Here is a 17,505-nt window from a genome sequence, read left to right as displayed (position 1 = left end):
AATTTTTATTTTACTTTATTTTGAAAAGGGAAGAGACAAACCTGCGACTGGTTAGAGGAAAGGCTCTCAGCTTCAGTTGTGCGGCAGGTAAAGCAATGCTTCTTTCTCCCATTTGCAGTTGCTCCTTTTCCGCCTGCTGCTGTTTTTCATAGTCCACTGGTTGCAAAGGGAGTTCCTCCCTTCTGGCAAGGATGGCGAAACTTAACTGCCTTCTTTAAACTAATTGGGAAATCTGTTGGTGAGGGAAACATACCAAATTCCTCCCACTGCAGAGCTTTGTGCCACAGATTCAGCCCCTTTCCCCTGTGTTCTGTTCATGTATGGATAGAGCAAATAAATCATTTGTCTAGAGTAGGAAGAAAGCCTGGGGTTGAGAGTATCTTTCTTGCGGAAGCACATCCCTCCTGCTGAAAGAAAGATGCGTAGATTGCTTGCAAAATTACATTTCAACTAGAGTAGGAAGGGTGAGGCTCGACCCGGCCAGCTTTCTTTGGTGCATGAATTCTAGTATATAGAGAAAGACTCCACACATGACTGTTAAAGCATTCTTTTTTAAAAAAATTATTTATACCCCACCCTCCATGGCCAAGACTGGGCTCAGGGCGGCTAACATCAGCTATAAAAACAACTGGTTAAAATACAACTTAAAAACAAGATTAAAGTACAACTTAAAATGCAGACTTAAAATGCAGACTGGTCCTACATGGGCCAGAAAAAAGTCAGGGAAATCCCCAAATAGGAGTTCCATCACAGAAGGAGAAGGAAAGAGGGGGAGGGGTCAGGCTGATTCCAAGCCAAACGCCAGGCAGAACAACTCTGTGTTACAGGCCCTGCGGAAAGAAATCAGATCCTGCAGGGCCCTGGTCTCATGAGACACAGCGTTCCACCAGGCCGGAGCCAGTGTTGAAAAGGCCCTGGCCATGGCTGAGGCTAATCTGACTTCCTTAGGGCCCGGGACGTCTAGGATGTTGCTATTTATGGACCTTAAGGTCCTCCGCGGGGCATACCAGGAGAGGTGGTCCCGTAGGTTTCCTTTCTGCTGCTGGTGTGCAGAAAGAGCGGTTAGAATGATTTGCAACCTGCATATTAGAAATAAGATAATGAAATATTTTTGTCAGTTCGTTTATTGTTTACATAGTGTGGATGTCAATAACTTGGAGTGCTGAAACCATTCAGAACTGAAAGGACTGATAAAGATCACTGCTCTTTCTTGCTTAGTTCAGATCTAGGTACGTTTCAAGGATGGGGGAAGGATAACCAGAAGATTCATGTTGAAGGGAGCAGCAGGTGTGTGGGTGTGAAAAGAAAAGACCACCAGGTTGATAAACTGCTCGTTCTCTAAATGCCTCGCTGAAGAGAGGGACAAAAGGCTGGAGAGAGCCCCACTTCATTTTTATCTGTAACCTCTGGTACCTCTGCCCATTCCACTTGTTAGCAGGGACAAGGCAGGTCATTTTTAGGAAAGGAAAAGAACCATTTTGCTGGGCTCCAGACCCTTATTTTATATAGCAGCAGCCAAGGGGTTCTCCTTTACTAATGCTGAAATCTGAGCCCCTGCTTACATTGAAGAAAGCCCCGCGGATTTCAATAGCACTGCTGCTCCAATCCAGCTTTCTATCCCTCCTGAAAACTGAAATCCAAGCCCAGCTTGAATGGAAGTGTTGTAAAAAGAAATTACGATACAGTATCGAGGTTCAGAAAGCGGTCCGAGGAGGACTTCCGGGTTAGCGCGATCGACTAATGGCGGATTCCCTCTGAGCTCCGGAGGGAATCGGCTCCGCAGGATCGGGTCTTGCCGCTGCGGCGACGCAGGGACCCTCAAAAATCACAGGCGGTGAAGCCTGTGAGCGTGGTGACTCGGCGGGCACCATTTGCACACCCCCCGAGCTGCGAAGGAGCCTTTTTAAAGGCTTTGGAACGGGGACAGGGTGAGCGGCGCGGTGCTGAGAGTCGACTGCTTCTCCTGCGGAGTGAAGCCGCACTGCCGTTGTCCGAGAGCGCTGACTTCTTCTTGTGAGCAATTGGACTTTAAAGTAACAACCCGTGAGTAGTACGGAAATTGGAATTGTAAAGAAAATTTTTATGAATTAGGCATGATCGGGGAAGGTGTAAGCAGGAAGTCCGCCTCTCCTCCTTGTAAATAATTTAAAGCCAGGACCTGCTAACTAAGGTCGAGTGAACCCTTCCCCCCCTTTTTTTGGTAAAAGATTTTAATTTCACGGTTTGGCAGTTTAAGAAATTTTACTGGAGGATAAAGAGCTAATTTTGGGAGCTGATGTGCCGCCCCGCCCCCCCCCCCGGACCCGGGAGTGCTCCGTGAGAAAGCCTGTGGATGAGGTACTGAAGAGTTTGACAGCTGTCAAATTGGCTCCCAAGACGGAAAAAGAGAACTTTGTTTCTGTTGCTCCTGCTGGTTATAATTGTTACAATTTTCTTACAATTTGTTGAAAACAAGGAAGAGCTGATACAAACTAACTTGATTTTTGGATTCGAACTGGAAGGATCATCAAGGAACCAAAATCCCTCTAGAGGGGGTTTTGGGACATTACAAGAATGGCTGGAGGACAGAAAATTCAGGCTGAACTGGACAGAGTTTTTGTTCTCTTGGGAAAGTTACAAGGCCAAATTAATGTTTTGGCTACAAATGTTACAACTCTGGACTTAACAGTAAATAACATTATTGAATTTGATAAGGATTTGAATCAGGAAGTCTATTCAACAGGACAAAAAGAGAAACTTGAGAGCTTTGAGAATTTGGAGAAGGAGATATATGTTGTCCCTGAAGAAAAGGATGGAGGAGCTGTAATTTTGCAGATAACAAAGGAGAGCTTGAGGCCAGACATGACAGTAACAAAGGAAAATAAAAACTTGATGTGGAAAATCTGGCCTGAACTGGAGATTGAAAAATGGAGAGATCTCCTTATGTGGAGATCCGAAGACCTAAGGATTACAAACTTGCTTAAGGTGGAGGTTGGAGCTTTGGGGACATTTGGACTTGAAAGGAGTAAGAAACAAGATTTGGGCTCCACTTTTAAGTATGGAGATCTGGCTGGAAGAAACATGGATCCCGTTGGGCCAGAGCTTCTCCGAGATTTGGTGTTTAATATTAAGGACTATCAAAAAAATGGGCAGAGAGGAATTGAGAGAGAATTAAGAGCCTCGGATGTGAGATCTCCAGGCTGATAGTAGATTAAGACTGATAGACATTTATTGGGGACTGAAACCGGGAAAGGGGGGTGGAGTTTGGGAATCCAAAGGGTACATAATTATAATTTGTTTTGTTTTTATTTTGTTTTCTTATTTGTATGAAAATTGGGAAATTTGTGGAAGGGAATTTGGATCGACTTTAGAAAAAATGTTTTAAGAATGAGTATTTATGTATAAGTATTGATGTTTAAGTTTGGATAAGGTAATATTGGTTTTTTAAAATGAACTAAATTAAATGAAAATAAGGTTAGCAAAAATAAATTGAGGAAATGGATGAAAGAGAAAAAGTAAAACAATAACATGTTAAATTAAATTATTAAGTTAAAGTTGAGAAATAAGTAATAAGGATTTGCTGAGCTAATAATTTGAATTGGAATACAAGAAGGGAAGGTGTGAGGAGGTCTGAGAAATAAGTTAAAAGAAATAGGCAATTGAAACTTTATGTGTTTTTAATTGTTTTTAAGTTTTATATTTTTGTATGTTTGTTATATTTGTTCTTTTTTTGTGTGTGTGGTTGTTTATTTTTGTTGTTGTTTCATTATAGAAAATGCTAATAAATATATATATATATTAAAAAAAAAAAACAGAAAGCGGTCCGAGAAGCCGGGCAGCCAAAGACAAAAAAGCGAGATAGTTGCAACCAGGTTCCTCCAACCAAAGAGAAAGGAAGAAGCCTGCCTACAGGTGGCTGCCACTTGGTTGGGTTAGATACAGGTACATGGGTAAGGGGTGCAAATGGAAGAGACACGGGTGCAAACGACGTGACACTTGACAGGCAAGGTTGGTGTAAAGGAGTCCTATTGTGAGCTGGGCAAAAAAAACCAGGAGACCGCAGCCAAAGCACAGGGGGCAAAGGTGGGAAATTTTGCACACCTTGGGAGCACTTCGACCCGCGTTTTTTACTCCCCCGCCTCAAGAAGGGACCCTCCTGGTGAAGCAGGATCACCTGGGTGAATTTTACCCTTATGCTTTCCATATATCCATATACAGTGGTGCCTCGCAAGACGAAATTAATACGTTCCGCGAGTCTCTTCGTCTTGCGGGTTTTTTTGTCTTGTGAAGCACGGCTATTAGCAGCTTAGCGGCTATTAGCGGCTTAGCGGCTTAGCAGCTATTAACAGCTTAGCGGCTTAGCAGCTATTAACGGCTTAGCGGCTTTAAGAAAAAGGAAACAAACTCGCAAGAACTCGCAAGACGTTTCGTCTTGCAAAGCAAGCCCATAGGGAAATTCGTCTTGCGGAACGACTCAAAAAACGGAAAACTCTTTCATCTTGCACGTTTTTCGTCTTGCGAGGCATTCATCTTGCGAGGTACCACTGTATAACCATATATTTTTATGATGTTTTTAATATAATCCATGCTTGAATCATGAAAGCTTTTGCAGAGCTTAAAGCAAATTGCTTAGATGTGAAAAATCCAAAATGACCTCTGCCCCAGTTCTCTTCCCTTGTTCTTATTATGCCCTCAATGTCTCACTAACATAAGGGGGAAGCAATAAATCTGATGTGCTAGCACTTTCCTCCTGTCCAGGCAGGGTCCTTAGCAGCTAAAAACAGGAAAATGCTAACCACAAATGTCCCCGTTATAGCAGATGTTGCGTAGGAGGGCTATCAACAGCGTAACGGCCGAATAAAGATCCTTTCTCCTTAGGTTTCCTTTCTCCTTCTTACCATAAATCAGGGGAAAGGTCAGACTGATGTAATAATAAATAATAATAATAAATTTTATTTATATCCCGCCCTCCCCAGCCGAAGCCGGGCTCAGGGCGGCCAACAACAATAAAACAGTACAAAAGTACAACATAAACAACATTCTAAAATCATTCATTATAAAAATTAATTAATTCAAGCCACTAGCAACCATTGGGCCAGAGCTCTGCGAAGATTGCCGAGGGAGGGAGTCAGGCTGTGCCCTGGCCAAAGGCCTGGTGGAACAGCTCTGTCTTGCAGGCCCTGCGGAAGGATGTCAAGTCCCGCAGGGCCCTGGTCTCTTGTGACAGAGTGTTCCACCAGATCGGAGCCACAGCCGAAAAAGCCCTGGCTCTAGTTGAGGCCAGCCTAACTTCTCTGTGGCCTGGGACCTTCAAGATGTTTTTATTTGAAGACCGTAGGTTTCTCTGTGGGGCATACCAGGAGAGGCGGTCCCGTAGGTACGAGGGTCCTAGGCCATATAGGGCTTTAAAGGTTAAAACCAGCACCTTAAACCTGATCCTGTACTCCACCGGGAGCCAGTGCAGCTGGTATAGCACCGGGTGAATGTGATCTCGCAGCGAAGACCTCGTAAGGAGTCTCGCTGCAGCATTCTGCACCCGCTGGAGTTTCTGGGTCAGTCTCAAGGGCAGCCCCATGTAGAGCGAGTTACAATAATCCAGTCTGGAGGTGACCGTCGCGTGGATCACAGTGGCTAGGTCAGGGCGAGAGAGGTAAGGAGCCAACTGCTTAGCTTGGCGGAGATGGAAAAATGCCGCCTTTGTTATAGCTGCAATCTGCGCCTTCATGGAAAGGGAGGTGTCGAAGATTACACCCAAACTCTTAACGGACGGTGCTGGCACTAATTGCGCCCCCGCAAGAGATGGGAGTTGCCCCCCCAATCCCATATCGCCCCGTCCCAGCCACAGGACCTCTGTCTTCGAAGGATTTAGCTTCAACCGGCTCCCACGTAACCATCCAGCCACAGCTTCCAAACATCTGGTCAGTGTGTCTGGGGCTGAGTCAGGATGGCCATCCATCAACAGATAGAGTTGGGTGTCATCGGCATACTGATGACAACCCAGCCCAAAACTCCGAACAAGCTGGGCGAGGGGGCGCATAAAGATGTTAAAAAGCATCGGGGAGAGTATCGCGCCCTGAGGTACTCCACACACCAAGGAGTGGCGCGATGACAATTCCCCCCCAAGCGCCACCCTCTGTCCCCGACCAGAGAGAAACGAGCGCAGCCATTGAAGGACTGTGCCCTGGATCCCCACGTCGGTAAGGCGGTGGTCCAAAAGTTCGTGATCGACCATGTTGAAAGCTGCTGATAGATCTAGAAGAATCAGCAGCCCCGACCCGCCTCGATCCAGCTGTCTACGAAGGTCATCTGTTAGGGCGACCAGAGCCGTCTCGGTCCCATGACCAGCGCGGAAGCCGGACTGGAATGGATCCAGAGCCAATGTTTCATCCAGAAACCCACCAAGCTGTTCAGCAACCGCTCTCTCAATCACCTTACCCAGGAACGGAAGATTCGAAACCGGGCGGTAATTGGATAGATCTAAAGGATCTAATGATGTTTTCTTTAAGAGCAGGCGCACCACTGCCTCCTTCAGTTCCCCTGGGAATGTCCCCGTGCCAAGGGACAAATTGATGATATCCCCCAGGAGGGCCCGCACCTCGTCTGGACACGCTCTAACCAGCCAAGACGGGCACGGGTCGAGAGGACAAGTGGTGGGCTTTCCAGCTCGGAGGAGTCTGAAGAAAGCAGAAGTTGGGAGGGAACTCTTTACATGATCAGGGGGCAAGGCTTGAATGAGCTCATTGGTTTATTGGTTTTATTTTTGCTGCCGTATGCAATTGTATTCGATTATGTCATGATCTATGATGTTTGTACTCAGGTATAAAGCCTCAGGGTGCAAGAGCTGGGGTGCTCAGTCTTTGGAAATAATTCCACTGGGTCAATTATTGCTCAGCAATAAATATCTTTTTCTCCACTGTTGCGCCTGTCAATTCTTGGACACAATTTGAGGGGGTCACAGGTACCTTAAAAATCCTTCCAACACTGGGACTCTCTCTCTCTTTTTTAACTTGGTGGTCCTTCTGCTCTTTGATGAAGGAGGAGCCGGGAGTTGGAAGACAATGATCGTCACACCACCACCACCACTTTCGGAGCAAGTGCCCGCTTTGCCGGAGGAACCCCTTGATCTGCTTAGTTCGCCTTCCTAGAGTCCTCCAAGGCTCAGTTTGGCACCGCCACACGTTGGGTCAGAAAGAAGCACTTCTCCTCACGGAAAGAAGTTACCCTGCTCCGGTTCCTCCAGCGAGCACGCTCCTGGGGCGCTTGGAGCCGCAGCAGGAGGGGAACTTCGGGCGCCTCGGCCACTTTCCTTGCAAACTTTATTCCCTTGGGGAAAACACCCTGAGCCCCCCTGCCCCCAGCAGCTCGACTCCAGCAAGTCAAAGGGAGCACCAGCGACGGCCTCTGGAGACGCGGCCCAAGAACGTAGCTAGGGGGGGTGCGGCGCACCTGGGCTTTGGCATTAGCTGGGGCTCAGGCATGCTGCCCGTAAAAGTAAGCGCCGCCTGGGCTGGGCACCCATTCCCCCCAGCTATGCTACTGGAGCCCAAGGTGGTTCACAAAAATGCAAGATAAAAACACAATATTCGTCATAAAAACAAAAACTGTTCTAGGGCCTGGCTTTGACAGCTTGACTCCACCAAGGTGGATCCTCTCTTATCAGTCAGCGGAAAATGAGTGGAGGCATTCTTCTTAGCGTGTTTCTCCAGCAGCAGCAAAAAAAAGGGGGGGTGCCATTTTAGGCTGCATCAACAGAAGTCTAGTGTCCCAATAAAGGGAAGTAATATTACTGCTCTGTTCTGTCTTGGTCATACCACACCTGGCGTACGGTATTGACAAGCTGGAACTGTAAACATTCTGTGATGATTCATGTTTTTGAGATGGAGGTTTCTTGAGTTGTCTTCCCCACTTTACTTGGAAAGTGTATATAGCTCAGGTTTGCGCGATTTTGGCACCCACCCCCAAGTTCACAGTGAAACAGTCTCCCTTGGGAGGTTATGGACTCTCCTTCCTTGGAGATTGTTAAGCAGAGGTTGGATGGACATCTGTCATGGATGCTTGAGCTGAGATTCCTGCATTGCAGGGGAATGGACTAGATGGCCCCTGGGGTTCCAGCCAACTCTACAATTCTATGATTCTATATTTTTTTCTTGTTGCACCATTTATAACCCCTTCTAGGCCATGTGACTCTACAGCAGGGCAAAAGCTTGCCTTACATGGCAATAAATAAATAAATAAATAAATAAATAAATAAATAAATAAATAATTTTTTATTTGTACACCGCCCTCCCCGGCCAGAGCTGGGCTCAGGGCAGCTAACATCATGAAACTAAGACAGTATACAAAGAACATAAGAACATAAAAACAGGCAATCAGTTAGTTAAAATACATCTTAAAATGAGTTCAGAGCAAATTAAAATCTGGACAGATGGCAGTCCACGGGTAAAATTGAGAGTGTCCATTTAGGCTGATCGCCGAAGAATTGATGCTTTTGAATTATGGTGCTGGAGGAGACTCTTGAGAGTCCCGTGGACTGCAAGAAGATCAAACCTCTCCATTCTGAAGGAAATCAGCCCTGAGTGCTCACTGGAAGGACAGATCGTGAAGCTCAGACTCCAATACTTTGGCCACCTCATGAGAAGAGAAGACTCCCTGGAAAAGTCCCTGATGTTGGGAAAGATGGAGGGCACAAGAAGAAGGGGACGACAGAGGACGAGATGGTTGGACAGTGTCTTCGAAACTACCAGCATGAGATTGACCAAACTGTGGGAGGCAGTGGAAGACAGGAGTGCCTGGCATGCTCTGGTCTATGGGGTCACGAAGAGTCAGACACGGCTAAACGACTAAAAAACAACAATTTAGTCTGAAGTCCCACAGTTTAATGTATTTTTTTCCTAGGTAAATGAGTGGTAAAGCATTGTAGTTTCAGCTGCATCAGACAATAGTTCATAATAATAATAATAAATAACTTCTCCTTAAGGTACTGATGACCCAATCTGCCTCTCATTGGGATCCTAAAAGATGCAATTAGGCTTGTGTTCCATCCACAGATTGTTGGCTCATTTGGACAACTGTAAAGGTTTTTCTTCAAAGAAGTCTATACAGCTTGAGCAGGTTTGGGCAGAAAGCAGCTCACCACGAAGTCAATGATGGACGTTGGAAAGTAAGAGACAGGAATGTACAAGAGCTTTGCATCCCATCCTGCAGAGTAGCGAGTGCGAGGGGAGCAGGATGTCAGGGCATGTTCCATGCAGTCAGTGACCAGGTGAAGCTTGCTGCTGGCAATGTTAACGGAATATTGGGCAATTTTGCAATCTGTGTGTGAGAAATATGAAGCAAAACAGAAGTTAGTGCTGTAAATGTAGGGGGTAACCTAAATCTTTTGGGAGCTGAATGGACTGGTTAGCTTCTAGATACCTCTCCCCAGAAGAACTAAATCAAAGCAGATGCATCTGGAACTATTTTGGAGGCTTCAAAACAGAACACATTCTCAAAAGATTTAAATCTACAATGGATGAACCTGTCCATTTTGGTTTCTCTCACTTTCAATATCTCCAAAATCTTTGTGTTTGGTTTGCCTCATTTCAGTTTATGGTTTTTGAAAGTCATCAGCATTTCAGTTTTCACAATACCTCAGTACCTCAGTTTAAAAACTTAATCCGTTCTGGAAGCCTGTTCTTAAACCAAACCATTCTTAAACTGAGGCGTGCTTTCCCTAATGAGGCTTCTCACCGCCGGTGCCCTTCCACCATTCGGATTCCGTTCTTAGACAGAGGTAAAGTTCTCAAACCAAGACACAGTTTCCAGTTTTGTGGAATTTGTAAACCAAATCATTCTTAAACCAGACTGTACTTAAACTGAGGTACCACTGTATACACATTTTGGCAAACATTATTTCCTTGCATAGTGAATTTTATTGTGATCAATTTGCTTAGTGCATTTTGGTATATTATGAACACATAGTTGTGTGGTACACATAGTTGTTCATACTTGTCTTTGTACACATAGTTGGTCTGGAGAACTTGTTGCTAAATTTAGAGGAGTTTGAATTCCTAAGCAGAGCTATGTATTGGTTAATATATTGCTTCATGAAGTGTGAATTGGGTATGTTTGCAGGAAAATGCAAACCATGCTGAAATTCCCTCCACATCTACTCACAGTTCTCCAAGTACTGTTTCCCATAGACTTCTTTTATGTCAGACGGCACTCGGTTCCATACTTTCTTTAAATTCTCTACTGCTTGTGTGAAAATGGTTGTTTGGAAACCACCAGGTTCAATAATGCTGACGTGGATTCCAAAAGGATGGAGCTCTTGCCTGAAATGCAGAGGAATACAAGAAGAAACATCATTGCCTACTGAGTCATAGGTCAGGAATGCAGGTCAGGAACTTGGGTCCATGGATAGGTACATCTTTCTTTTAAAAAAAAGAAATCCAAAATTGAGGACCTTCAGCGGCGTCTATGCCTTCAGGAACACGCATAAAAATTTGTTATTTTAAATCGGCAAACAAATATGGATTTTTTATATCTAAATGATAAACAGAATGTCCACGTTGTGATGCATCTTTTAAGAAAAGCTTGACTGTTTCATTTTTTACACTTGAATAACACAAATCATAATCTTCGCCTGGAATTTGTTGGAAACCCCTAGCAACTAATCTAGCCTTGTACCTTACAATTTCATTTTTGTCATTCATTTTAACTCTATAAACCCATTTTGAATCAATAAGTCTCATATCTGGGGTTATGCTCTTTTAAAGAAGCTATTTCAGAGTTCATAGCTTCATACCAATTTGCAGCTTGGTGCTTAGCTAAATATTGAATGTCATTGTAGCTTTTTGGCTCAAAAACCGCCTTATTGGCATACACAGTATTAAAATGTTCATCTGCAAAACGTTGTGGCTTCTCTTTCTATCTGAACGTCTTAGTCCGAAAGGAGAGTCAGACTCCTCAGACTTAATGGGACCAAGGAAACTACTAGTTTCAGGTTGTAAATCATCATTGTCAGACTGAAGAGATGCCTGTTGGCTAGGCTCACGATCAGAAAAGTCAAGAGTATTTAACCTCCCCTTGGGTGCCTGTAACTTTAAATCATCAACAGGCTTTTCATCTTCTTCCATTAATTCAGAATCACTATCATTCCCTGCTTCTTCCTCTTCTTCTTCCTCAGTATTATCTATACCATTAGTATCTTGGAAAACAGCAACTCCGTTCCAATTTTCATGCTTCTGTTAATATGAAATTAGCCAGTTGCTGGTACGTAAATTCTGTACGCCCCCTGCTGGTAGCCCATTAATTTTCCCTGAACACTACGCTCTCCCAATTTTTGCTTAGCGGGATAATGCATTATTACATCTGAACCCCAAATGCGTAGGGTAGGTATTTCAGATTAGGGCGTTTTTTTAAACAACGTCTCATAGGGGCTGACATCTAAACCAGAATGATAACTGAGATTTCTAACATAACAAAAGGCATTGAGCACTTCATCCCAAAAGACTTTGGGCAGATTAGCATTGTGCAGATAAGTTTTAACACCTGCCTGCAGGTCACGCTGCACAACTTCAACAAGCCCATTTTGCCAGGGACTTCGGGGGCAAGATAGCTAATGAGTAGTCCCCTGCACTTCCAGGAAATTCTCAAAATCCTCAGAAACAAATTCCCCGCCCCAGTCAGAAAACAGGTTCTTAATAGGTTTGTTAAAGTGTGTTTTTACCCAGGTGCAAAAAAACTTTGTATTTCTCGAATGCTTGTGACTTTTCAGCTATTGCATAAGTCCAACAATATCTACTATACTGGTCTATGAGAGTAAGCCAGTACTTAGAACCTCCTAATGTTGATGGGAGTGGCCCAACTAAATCACAATGTACACGCTCAAATGGCTCAGTTACATTCCTATCTGAGCACCTACCCTTGCGTGCAACCTTAATCTTATTCTTGCAACAGGATAGACATTGAAAAAAGAATTTACATGGTTTTAAGTTGAGGCCATCAACAATATTTTTGTCTTAATTACATCAGCAAAATTCAGATGTCCTAGAAGACGGTGCGCCTCATGGACACACCCAGAATGTGGCCTAACATTCCTCAACCCCTGGCTATACCCAATTGCTGAAACAGCTTAATAAACACGACTTAGCAGCACCTGCTATGTTTCACAGCTGTAAAGCTGGGTCTCGTTATTTTGCTCTGGCCCTTGATCTGGCCCCTTAAAGACATAGACATCGGGTGGAACAATGATGAACCTGCACATTTAAAGAAACTATTCAACAGAGTGTGCCTCTGCGGGTGAAGTCAAACCGCAGTGTTAGCAGTGACCTCCCTGCTACGTGAGCCTGGGCAGTGCATATGTGCAGATAACTGCTCATTTCCACATCTTGATAATTAAGTGGTACGTAAATAGTTGGAAAAAGCACACACTTTTCAACATGGTAATCAACATTTCTATAAAGCATGTTGGGCCCAAACTATTCTAAGGAAAACAGGGACACATCCATAACATGTTCACCATTAATGAGAAGGTCTTGGACTGAGAGCCACACATCCAATTGCGGGATTGTGATTTGAAAAGTTTGCTTCAAGGCCAGATGTGGGCATGACCTGTGCCTGGATACACTTTTTTTTGGAAAGGTTTTTATTATTAAAATAATTCAGCATTAATACACACATATTGCAAATATACAAGCATACAAACATACATTTCATACAATCCTTAAAAATGTTCAAACCTACCTACACTCAATCCCACAGATAATTCCTTTTCCCATCACCATCCACCACCCCTCACCCCACCTTTGTGTTAGACTTCCAATCTACTCAATTGCAATTTCTATCCACTTCTATTACTTTCTTTCACACACCTTTCATGCTTCTTTTTCTATTACGCATTGTTATCCATCTTTGTATTTCAGTATTTAAAACGAAACTTGTTTATTCTAATTGGAGTTCTGATTTTGCAAGTATCCTTTAGACACCTTCCAGTCCCTGTCTATCATCTCTTTTGAGATCCTTCCTGGATACATTCATCTCAAGTTGTGAGAGTCTTGGGCAAAGCCCTGGGCAGCTGCCATATTTCCCAGCTCTTTATTCCCTGCAGCCCACTTTCCCCAGACTTGGCAACTAAACCAGGAGGACTCGCATCAGCCACTTCCAGCCTGGCAAGTGGTTAGGGAGTGTGGCAGATGTTGCACTAAAGTAAGCAAAAGAAGACATTAAAGAGCTGCTCTGTTTACCTCAGGCTGTCAGAGAAGGCTTCCACACCAAACTTGGATGGGCAGTAACCACCTCCAAAGACTGCCAGGCGTCCATTCACACTGGAGATGTTGACCACCCTCCCTGTGGCTCTCCTCACCAGGGGCACCATGTGTAGCGTCACATCAATCGTCCCAAGAAGGTTGACATTGATCACCTTTGCAAAGTCATCTTTGGTCAGCCATTCATTGGAACCTGATGGTACAGCTGTGCCTGCGTTGTTCACCAAGCCCCAAAGCCCTGTGAGAAAGAACAGATGTTTGTGATTCGAGGACCCAATCCCCGCACAGAGGCAGCACAAGGAAGGTAGAGATTCACCTTTGTTCCCAATGCACCCTTTCACCCACTCCGTCGCTGCCGCCACACTCTCTGTGCTGGTCACATCCAGAATGGTGGTTTTCAAGCGCTCAGAGGTGACCTTGTCCAGCTGCTCTGCCCCCTTCTGCGTGAGACAGGCTGCCAGCACCCGCAGGCTCCGGGCATCCAGCTGCCTGGCAAGTAGGTTTCCAAAGCCAGAGTGACACCCCGTGATGAAGACATATTTTTCCGTCAGGTTCTCCACCGTCTGCCTCTCCTGGTACCATCGGCGAAGGAAGTAAAGCCCCAGCAGGGCAGCCAGGTAGAGCCACATGGCTGAAACCTGCAGGGAAAAAGAATTCAAGCATTAGGATGCATACACACCCCTGGCAGGACTTGGAGGCGCAAAAGTCGAATCCCTACTCCACCACAAAGCTCAGCCGGAGACCTTTTATGTTGCCACTGCTGAATTTCGCCTCCTTTGCAGTGTTGTTGAGGGAAAGGAGAATTTTTGCATGGTGCAATGAGCTGCTTGGAGCAGAGGCAGGCTGAAATAATAACAGGTCTAGCAAACTGATCAGAAGTTAACCTAATGACTTGCATGTACCTTTTAAAGTTCTGAACTTTTTCTGGAAATATTTCTGGGCCTTTCAGGGGTGCCCAGGAAGAAGAAATTCAGGAAGTGAAGCTTCCTCTCTCCCACAGCCTGAAGCTTGAGAAAAGTGTCACCTACTGAATATTAGCCTGAAATAAAGTTGTTATAAGGACATATTAGTGGAGACAGGAAGTTACTATCATGTATAATTGAAAAGGGAAGATTCAGGTAGGTAGCCGTGTGGGTCTCACACAGTCAAAATAAAAAATAAACAATTGTTCAGTAGCTCCTTATAGACCAACTAGGTTTGTTCTGGTATAAACTTCTGTGTGTCTGCACACTTCTTCAGATACATATACACACAAAAGCTTATACCAAAACAAACTTAGCTGGTCTATAAGGTGCTGCTGGAGAATTTTTATTTTATTTTATTTTGAAAAGGGAAGAGACAGACCTGCGACTGGTTAGAGGAAAGGCTCTCAGCTTCAGTTGTGCGGCAGGTAAAGCAATGCTTCTTTCTCCCGTTTGCAGTTGCTCCTTTTCCGCCTGCTGCTGTTTTTCATAGTCCACTGGTTGCAAAGGGAGTTCCTCCCTTCTGGCAAGGATGGCGAAACTTAACTGCCTTCTTTAAACTAATTGGGAAATCTGTTGGTGAGGGAAACATACCAAATTCCTCCCAATGCAGAGCTTTGTGCCACAGATTCAGCCCCTTTCCCCGTGTTCTGTTCATGTATGGATAGAGCAAATAAATCATTTGTCTAGAGTAGGAAGAAAGCCTGGGGTTGAGAGTATCTTTCTTGTGGAAGCACATCCCTCCTGCTGAAAGAAAGATGCGTAGATTGCTTGCAAAATTACATTTCAACTAGAGTAGGAAGGGTGAGGCTGGACCCGGCCAGCTTGCTTTGGTGCTTAAATTTTAGTATATAGAGAAAGACTCCACACATGACTGTTAAAGCATTCTTTTTAAAAAAATTATTTATACCCCACCCTCCATGGCCAAGACTGGGCTCAGGGCGGCTAACATCAGCTATAAAAACAACTGGTTAAAATACAACTTAAAAACAAGATTAAAGTACAACTTAAAATGCAGACTTAAAATGCAGACTGGTCCTACATGGGCCAGAAAAAAGTCAGGGAAATCCCCAAATAGGAGTTCCATCACAGAAGGAGAAGGAAAGAGGGGGAGGGGTCAGGCTGATTCCAAGCCAAACGCCAGGCAGAACAACTCTGTGTTACAGGCCCTGCGGAAAGAAATCAGATCCTGCAGGGCCCTGGTCTCATGAGACACAGCGTTCCACCAGGCCGGAGCCAGTGTTGAAAAGGCCCTGGCCATGGCTGAGGCTAATCTGACTTCCTTAGGGTCCGGGACGTCTAGGATGTTGCTATTTATGGACCTTAAGGTCCTTCACGGGGCATACCAGGAGAGGTGGTCCCGTAGGTTTCCTTTCTGCTGCTGGTGTGCAGAAAGAGCGGTTAGAATGATTTGAAACCTGTATATTAGAAATAAGATAATGAAATATTTTTGTCAGTTCGTTTATTGTTTACATAGTGTGGATGTCAATAACTTGGAGTGCTGAAACCATTCAGAACTGAAAGGCGTGATAAAGATCACTGCTCTTTCTTGCTTAGTTCAGATCTAGGTACGTTTCAAGGATGGGGGAAGGATAACCAGAAGATTCATGTTGAAGGGAGCAGCAGGTGTGTGGGTGTGAAAAGGAAAGACCACCAGGTTGATAAACTGCTCGTTCTCTAAATGCCTCGCTGAAGAGAGGGACAAAAGGCTGGAGAGAGCCCCACTTCATTTTTATCTGTAACCTCTGGTACCTCTGCCCATTCCACTTGTTAGCAGGGACAAGGCAGGTCATTTTTAGGAAAGGAAAGGAACCATTTTGCTGGGCTCCAGACCCTTATTTTATATAGCAGCAGCCAAGGGGTTCTCCTTTACTAATGCTGAAATCTGAGCCCCTGCTTACATTGAAGAAAGCCCCGCGGATTTCAATAGCACTGCTGCTCCAATCCAGCTTTCTATCCCTCCTGAAAACTGAAATCCAAGCCCAGATTGAATGGAAGTGTTGTAAAAAGAAATTACGATACAGTATCGAGGTTCAGAAAGCGGTCCGAGGAGGACTTCCGGGTTAGCGCGATCGACTAATGGCGGATTCCCTCTGAGCTCCGGAGGGAATCGGCTCCGCAGGATCGGGTCTTGCCGCTGCGGCGACGCGGGGACCCTCAAAAATCACAGGCGGTGAATCCTGTGAGCGTGGTAACTCGGCGGGCACCATTTGCACACACCCCGAGCTGCGAAGGAGCCTTTTTAAAGGCTTTGGAACGGGGACAGGGTGAGCGGCGCGGTGCTGAGAGTCGACTGCTTCTCCTGCGGAGTGAAGCCGCACTGCCGTTGTCCGAGAGCGCTGACTTCTTCTTGTGAGCAATTGGACTTTAAAGTAACAACCCGTGAGTAGTACGGAAATTGGAATTGTAAAGAAAATTTTTATGAATTAGGCACGATCGGGGAAGGTGTAAACAGGAAGTCCGCCTCCCCTCCTTGTAAATAATTTAAAGCAAGGACCTGCTAACTAAGGTCGAGTGAACCCTTTCCCCCCCCCTTTTTTTGGTAAAAGATTTTAATTTCCAGGACCTCTTCTGAAGGCTGGCGGGGGGCAAAAGTTTTTGTCCCCCCTGCCTGCCTTCCCAGGGGCTTTTAAATCGCCCCGGACAGCGGAGAAGTCCTCCGCTGTCCGGGGCGATTTTAAAATGCCGCCCGCCAGCATTTTAAGATCGCCCGGACAGCGGAGAAGTCCTCCGCTGTCCTGGGGTTTTTTAAAATGCTGGGGGTGGGAAGAAAAGCCCTTGTCCCCACCCCCACCCCAGCCTTCAGAAGAGGTCCAGGGACAGACTGTCCCCGGACCTGGTCTGAAGGCGGTTTCGAATTAATTTCGTCTTGCGAGGCACCACTGTATAAGTATTGATGTTTAAGTTTGGACAAGGTAATATTGGTTTTTTAAAATGAACTAAATTAAATGAAAATAAGGTTAGCAAAAATAAATTGAGGAAATGGATGAAAGAGAAAAAGTAAAACAATAACATGTTAAATTAAATTATTAAGTTAAAGTTGAGAAATAAGTAATAAGGATTTGCTGAGCTAATAATTTGAATTGGAATACAAGAAGGGAAGGTGTGAGGAGGTCTGAGAAATAAGTTAAAAGAAATAGGCAATTGAAACTTTATGTGTTTTTAATTGTTTTTAAGTTTTATATTTTTGTATGTTTGTTATATTTGTTCTTTTTGTGTGTGTGTGGTTGTTTATTTTTGTTGTTGTTTCATTATAGAAAATGCTAATATATATATATATATATATATGCAGGTTTTGGTGTCTTCGGGTGTCTTCC

At 44.7% G+C, this 17,505-nt stretch overlaps 3 protein-coding genes across 3 annotated transcripts in view; all 3 read right to left on the bottom strand.

Moving 5' to 3' along the window:
- Window positions 1–14,621, bottom strand: part of LOC309522716 (retinol dehydrogenase 7-like) — a 38,739-nt gene extending 24,118 nt beyond the window's left edge. The window contains exons 1-2 of the mRNA XM_082206187.1: window positions 14,571–14,621; window positions 1,008–1,079 (exon numbers count right to left, since the gene is read on the bottom strand). The gene's annotated coding sequence lies outside the window, so the exon portion shown is untranslated. The remainder of the gene's footprint in view (window positions 1–1,007; window positions 1,080–14,570) is intronic.
- LOC309522637 (retinol dehydrogenase 7-like) overlaps window positions 1–17,505 on the bottom strand; it is a 77,227-nt gene that overhangs the window by 37,390 nt on the left and 22,332 nt on the right. The window contains exon 2 of the mRNA XM_082206075.1: window positions 1,008–1,079. Within this exon, the coding sequence (XP_082062201.1) occupies window positions 1,008–1,079 (72 nt within the window). The remainder of the gene's footprint in view (window positions 1–1,007; window positions 1,080–17,505) is intronic.
- Window positions 1–17,505, bottom strand: part of LOC309527479 (uncharacterized protein) — a 44,347-nt gene that overhangs the window by 7,507 nt on the left and 19,335 nt on the right. Inside the window, exons 6-10 of the mRNA XM_082214312.1 lie at window positions 15,535–15,606; window positions 13,543–13,864; window positions 13,206–13,464; window positions 10,135–10,292; window positions 9,020–9,291 (exon numbers count right to left, since the gene is read on the bottom strand). Of these exons, the coding sequence (XP_082070438.1) occupies window positions 9,074–9,291; window positions 10,135–10,292; window positions 13,206–13,464; window positions 13,543–13,864; window positions 15,535–15,606 (1,029 nt within the window). The 3' untranslated portion in view covers window positions 9,020–9,073. The remainder of the gene's footprint in view (window positions 1–9,019; window positions 9,292–10,134; window positions 10,293–13,205; window positions 13,465–13,542; window positions 13,865–15,534; window positions 15,607–17,505) is intronic.

The sequence above is a fragment of the Podarcis vaucheri genome, assembly GCF_965113315.1.
Source record: "Podarcis vaucheri genome assembly, chromosome: 2".
Classification (NCBI taxonomy): Eukaryota; Metazoa; Chordata; class Lepidosauria; order Squamata; family Lacertidae; genus Podarcis; species Podarcis vaucheri.
Note: the sequence above shows the minus strand (reverse complement) of the source record. Positions and strands in the feature narration are given on the sequence as shown.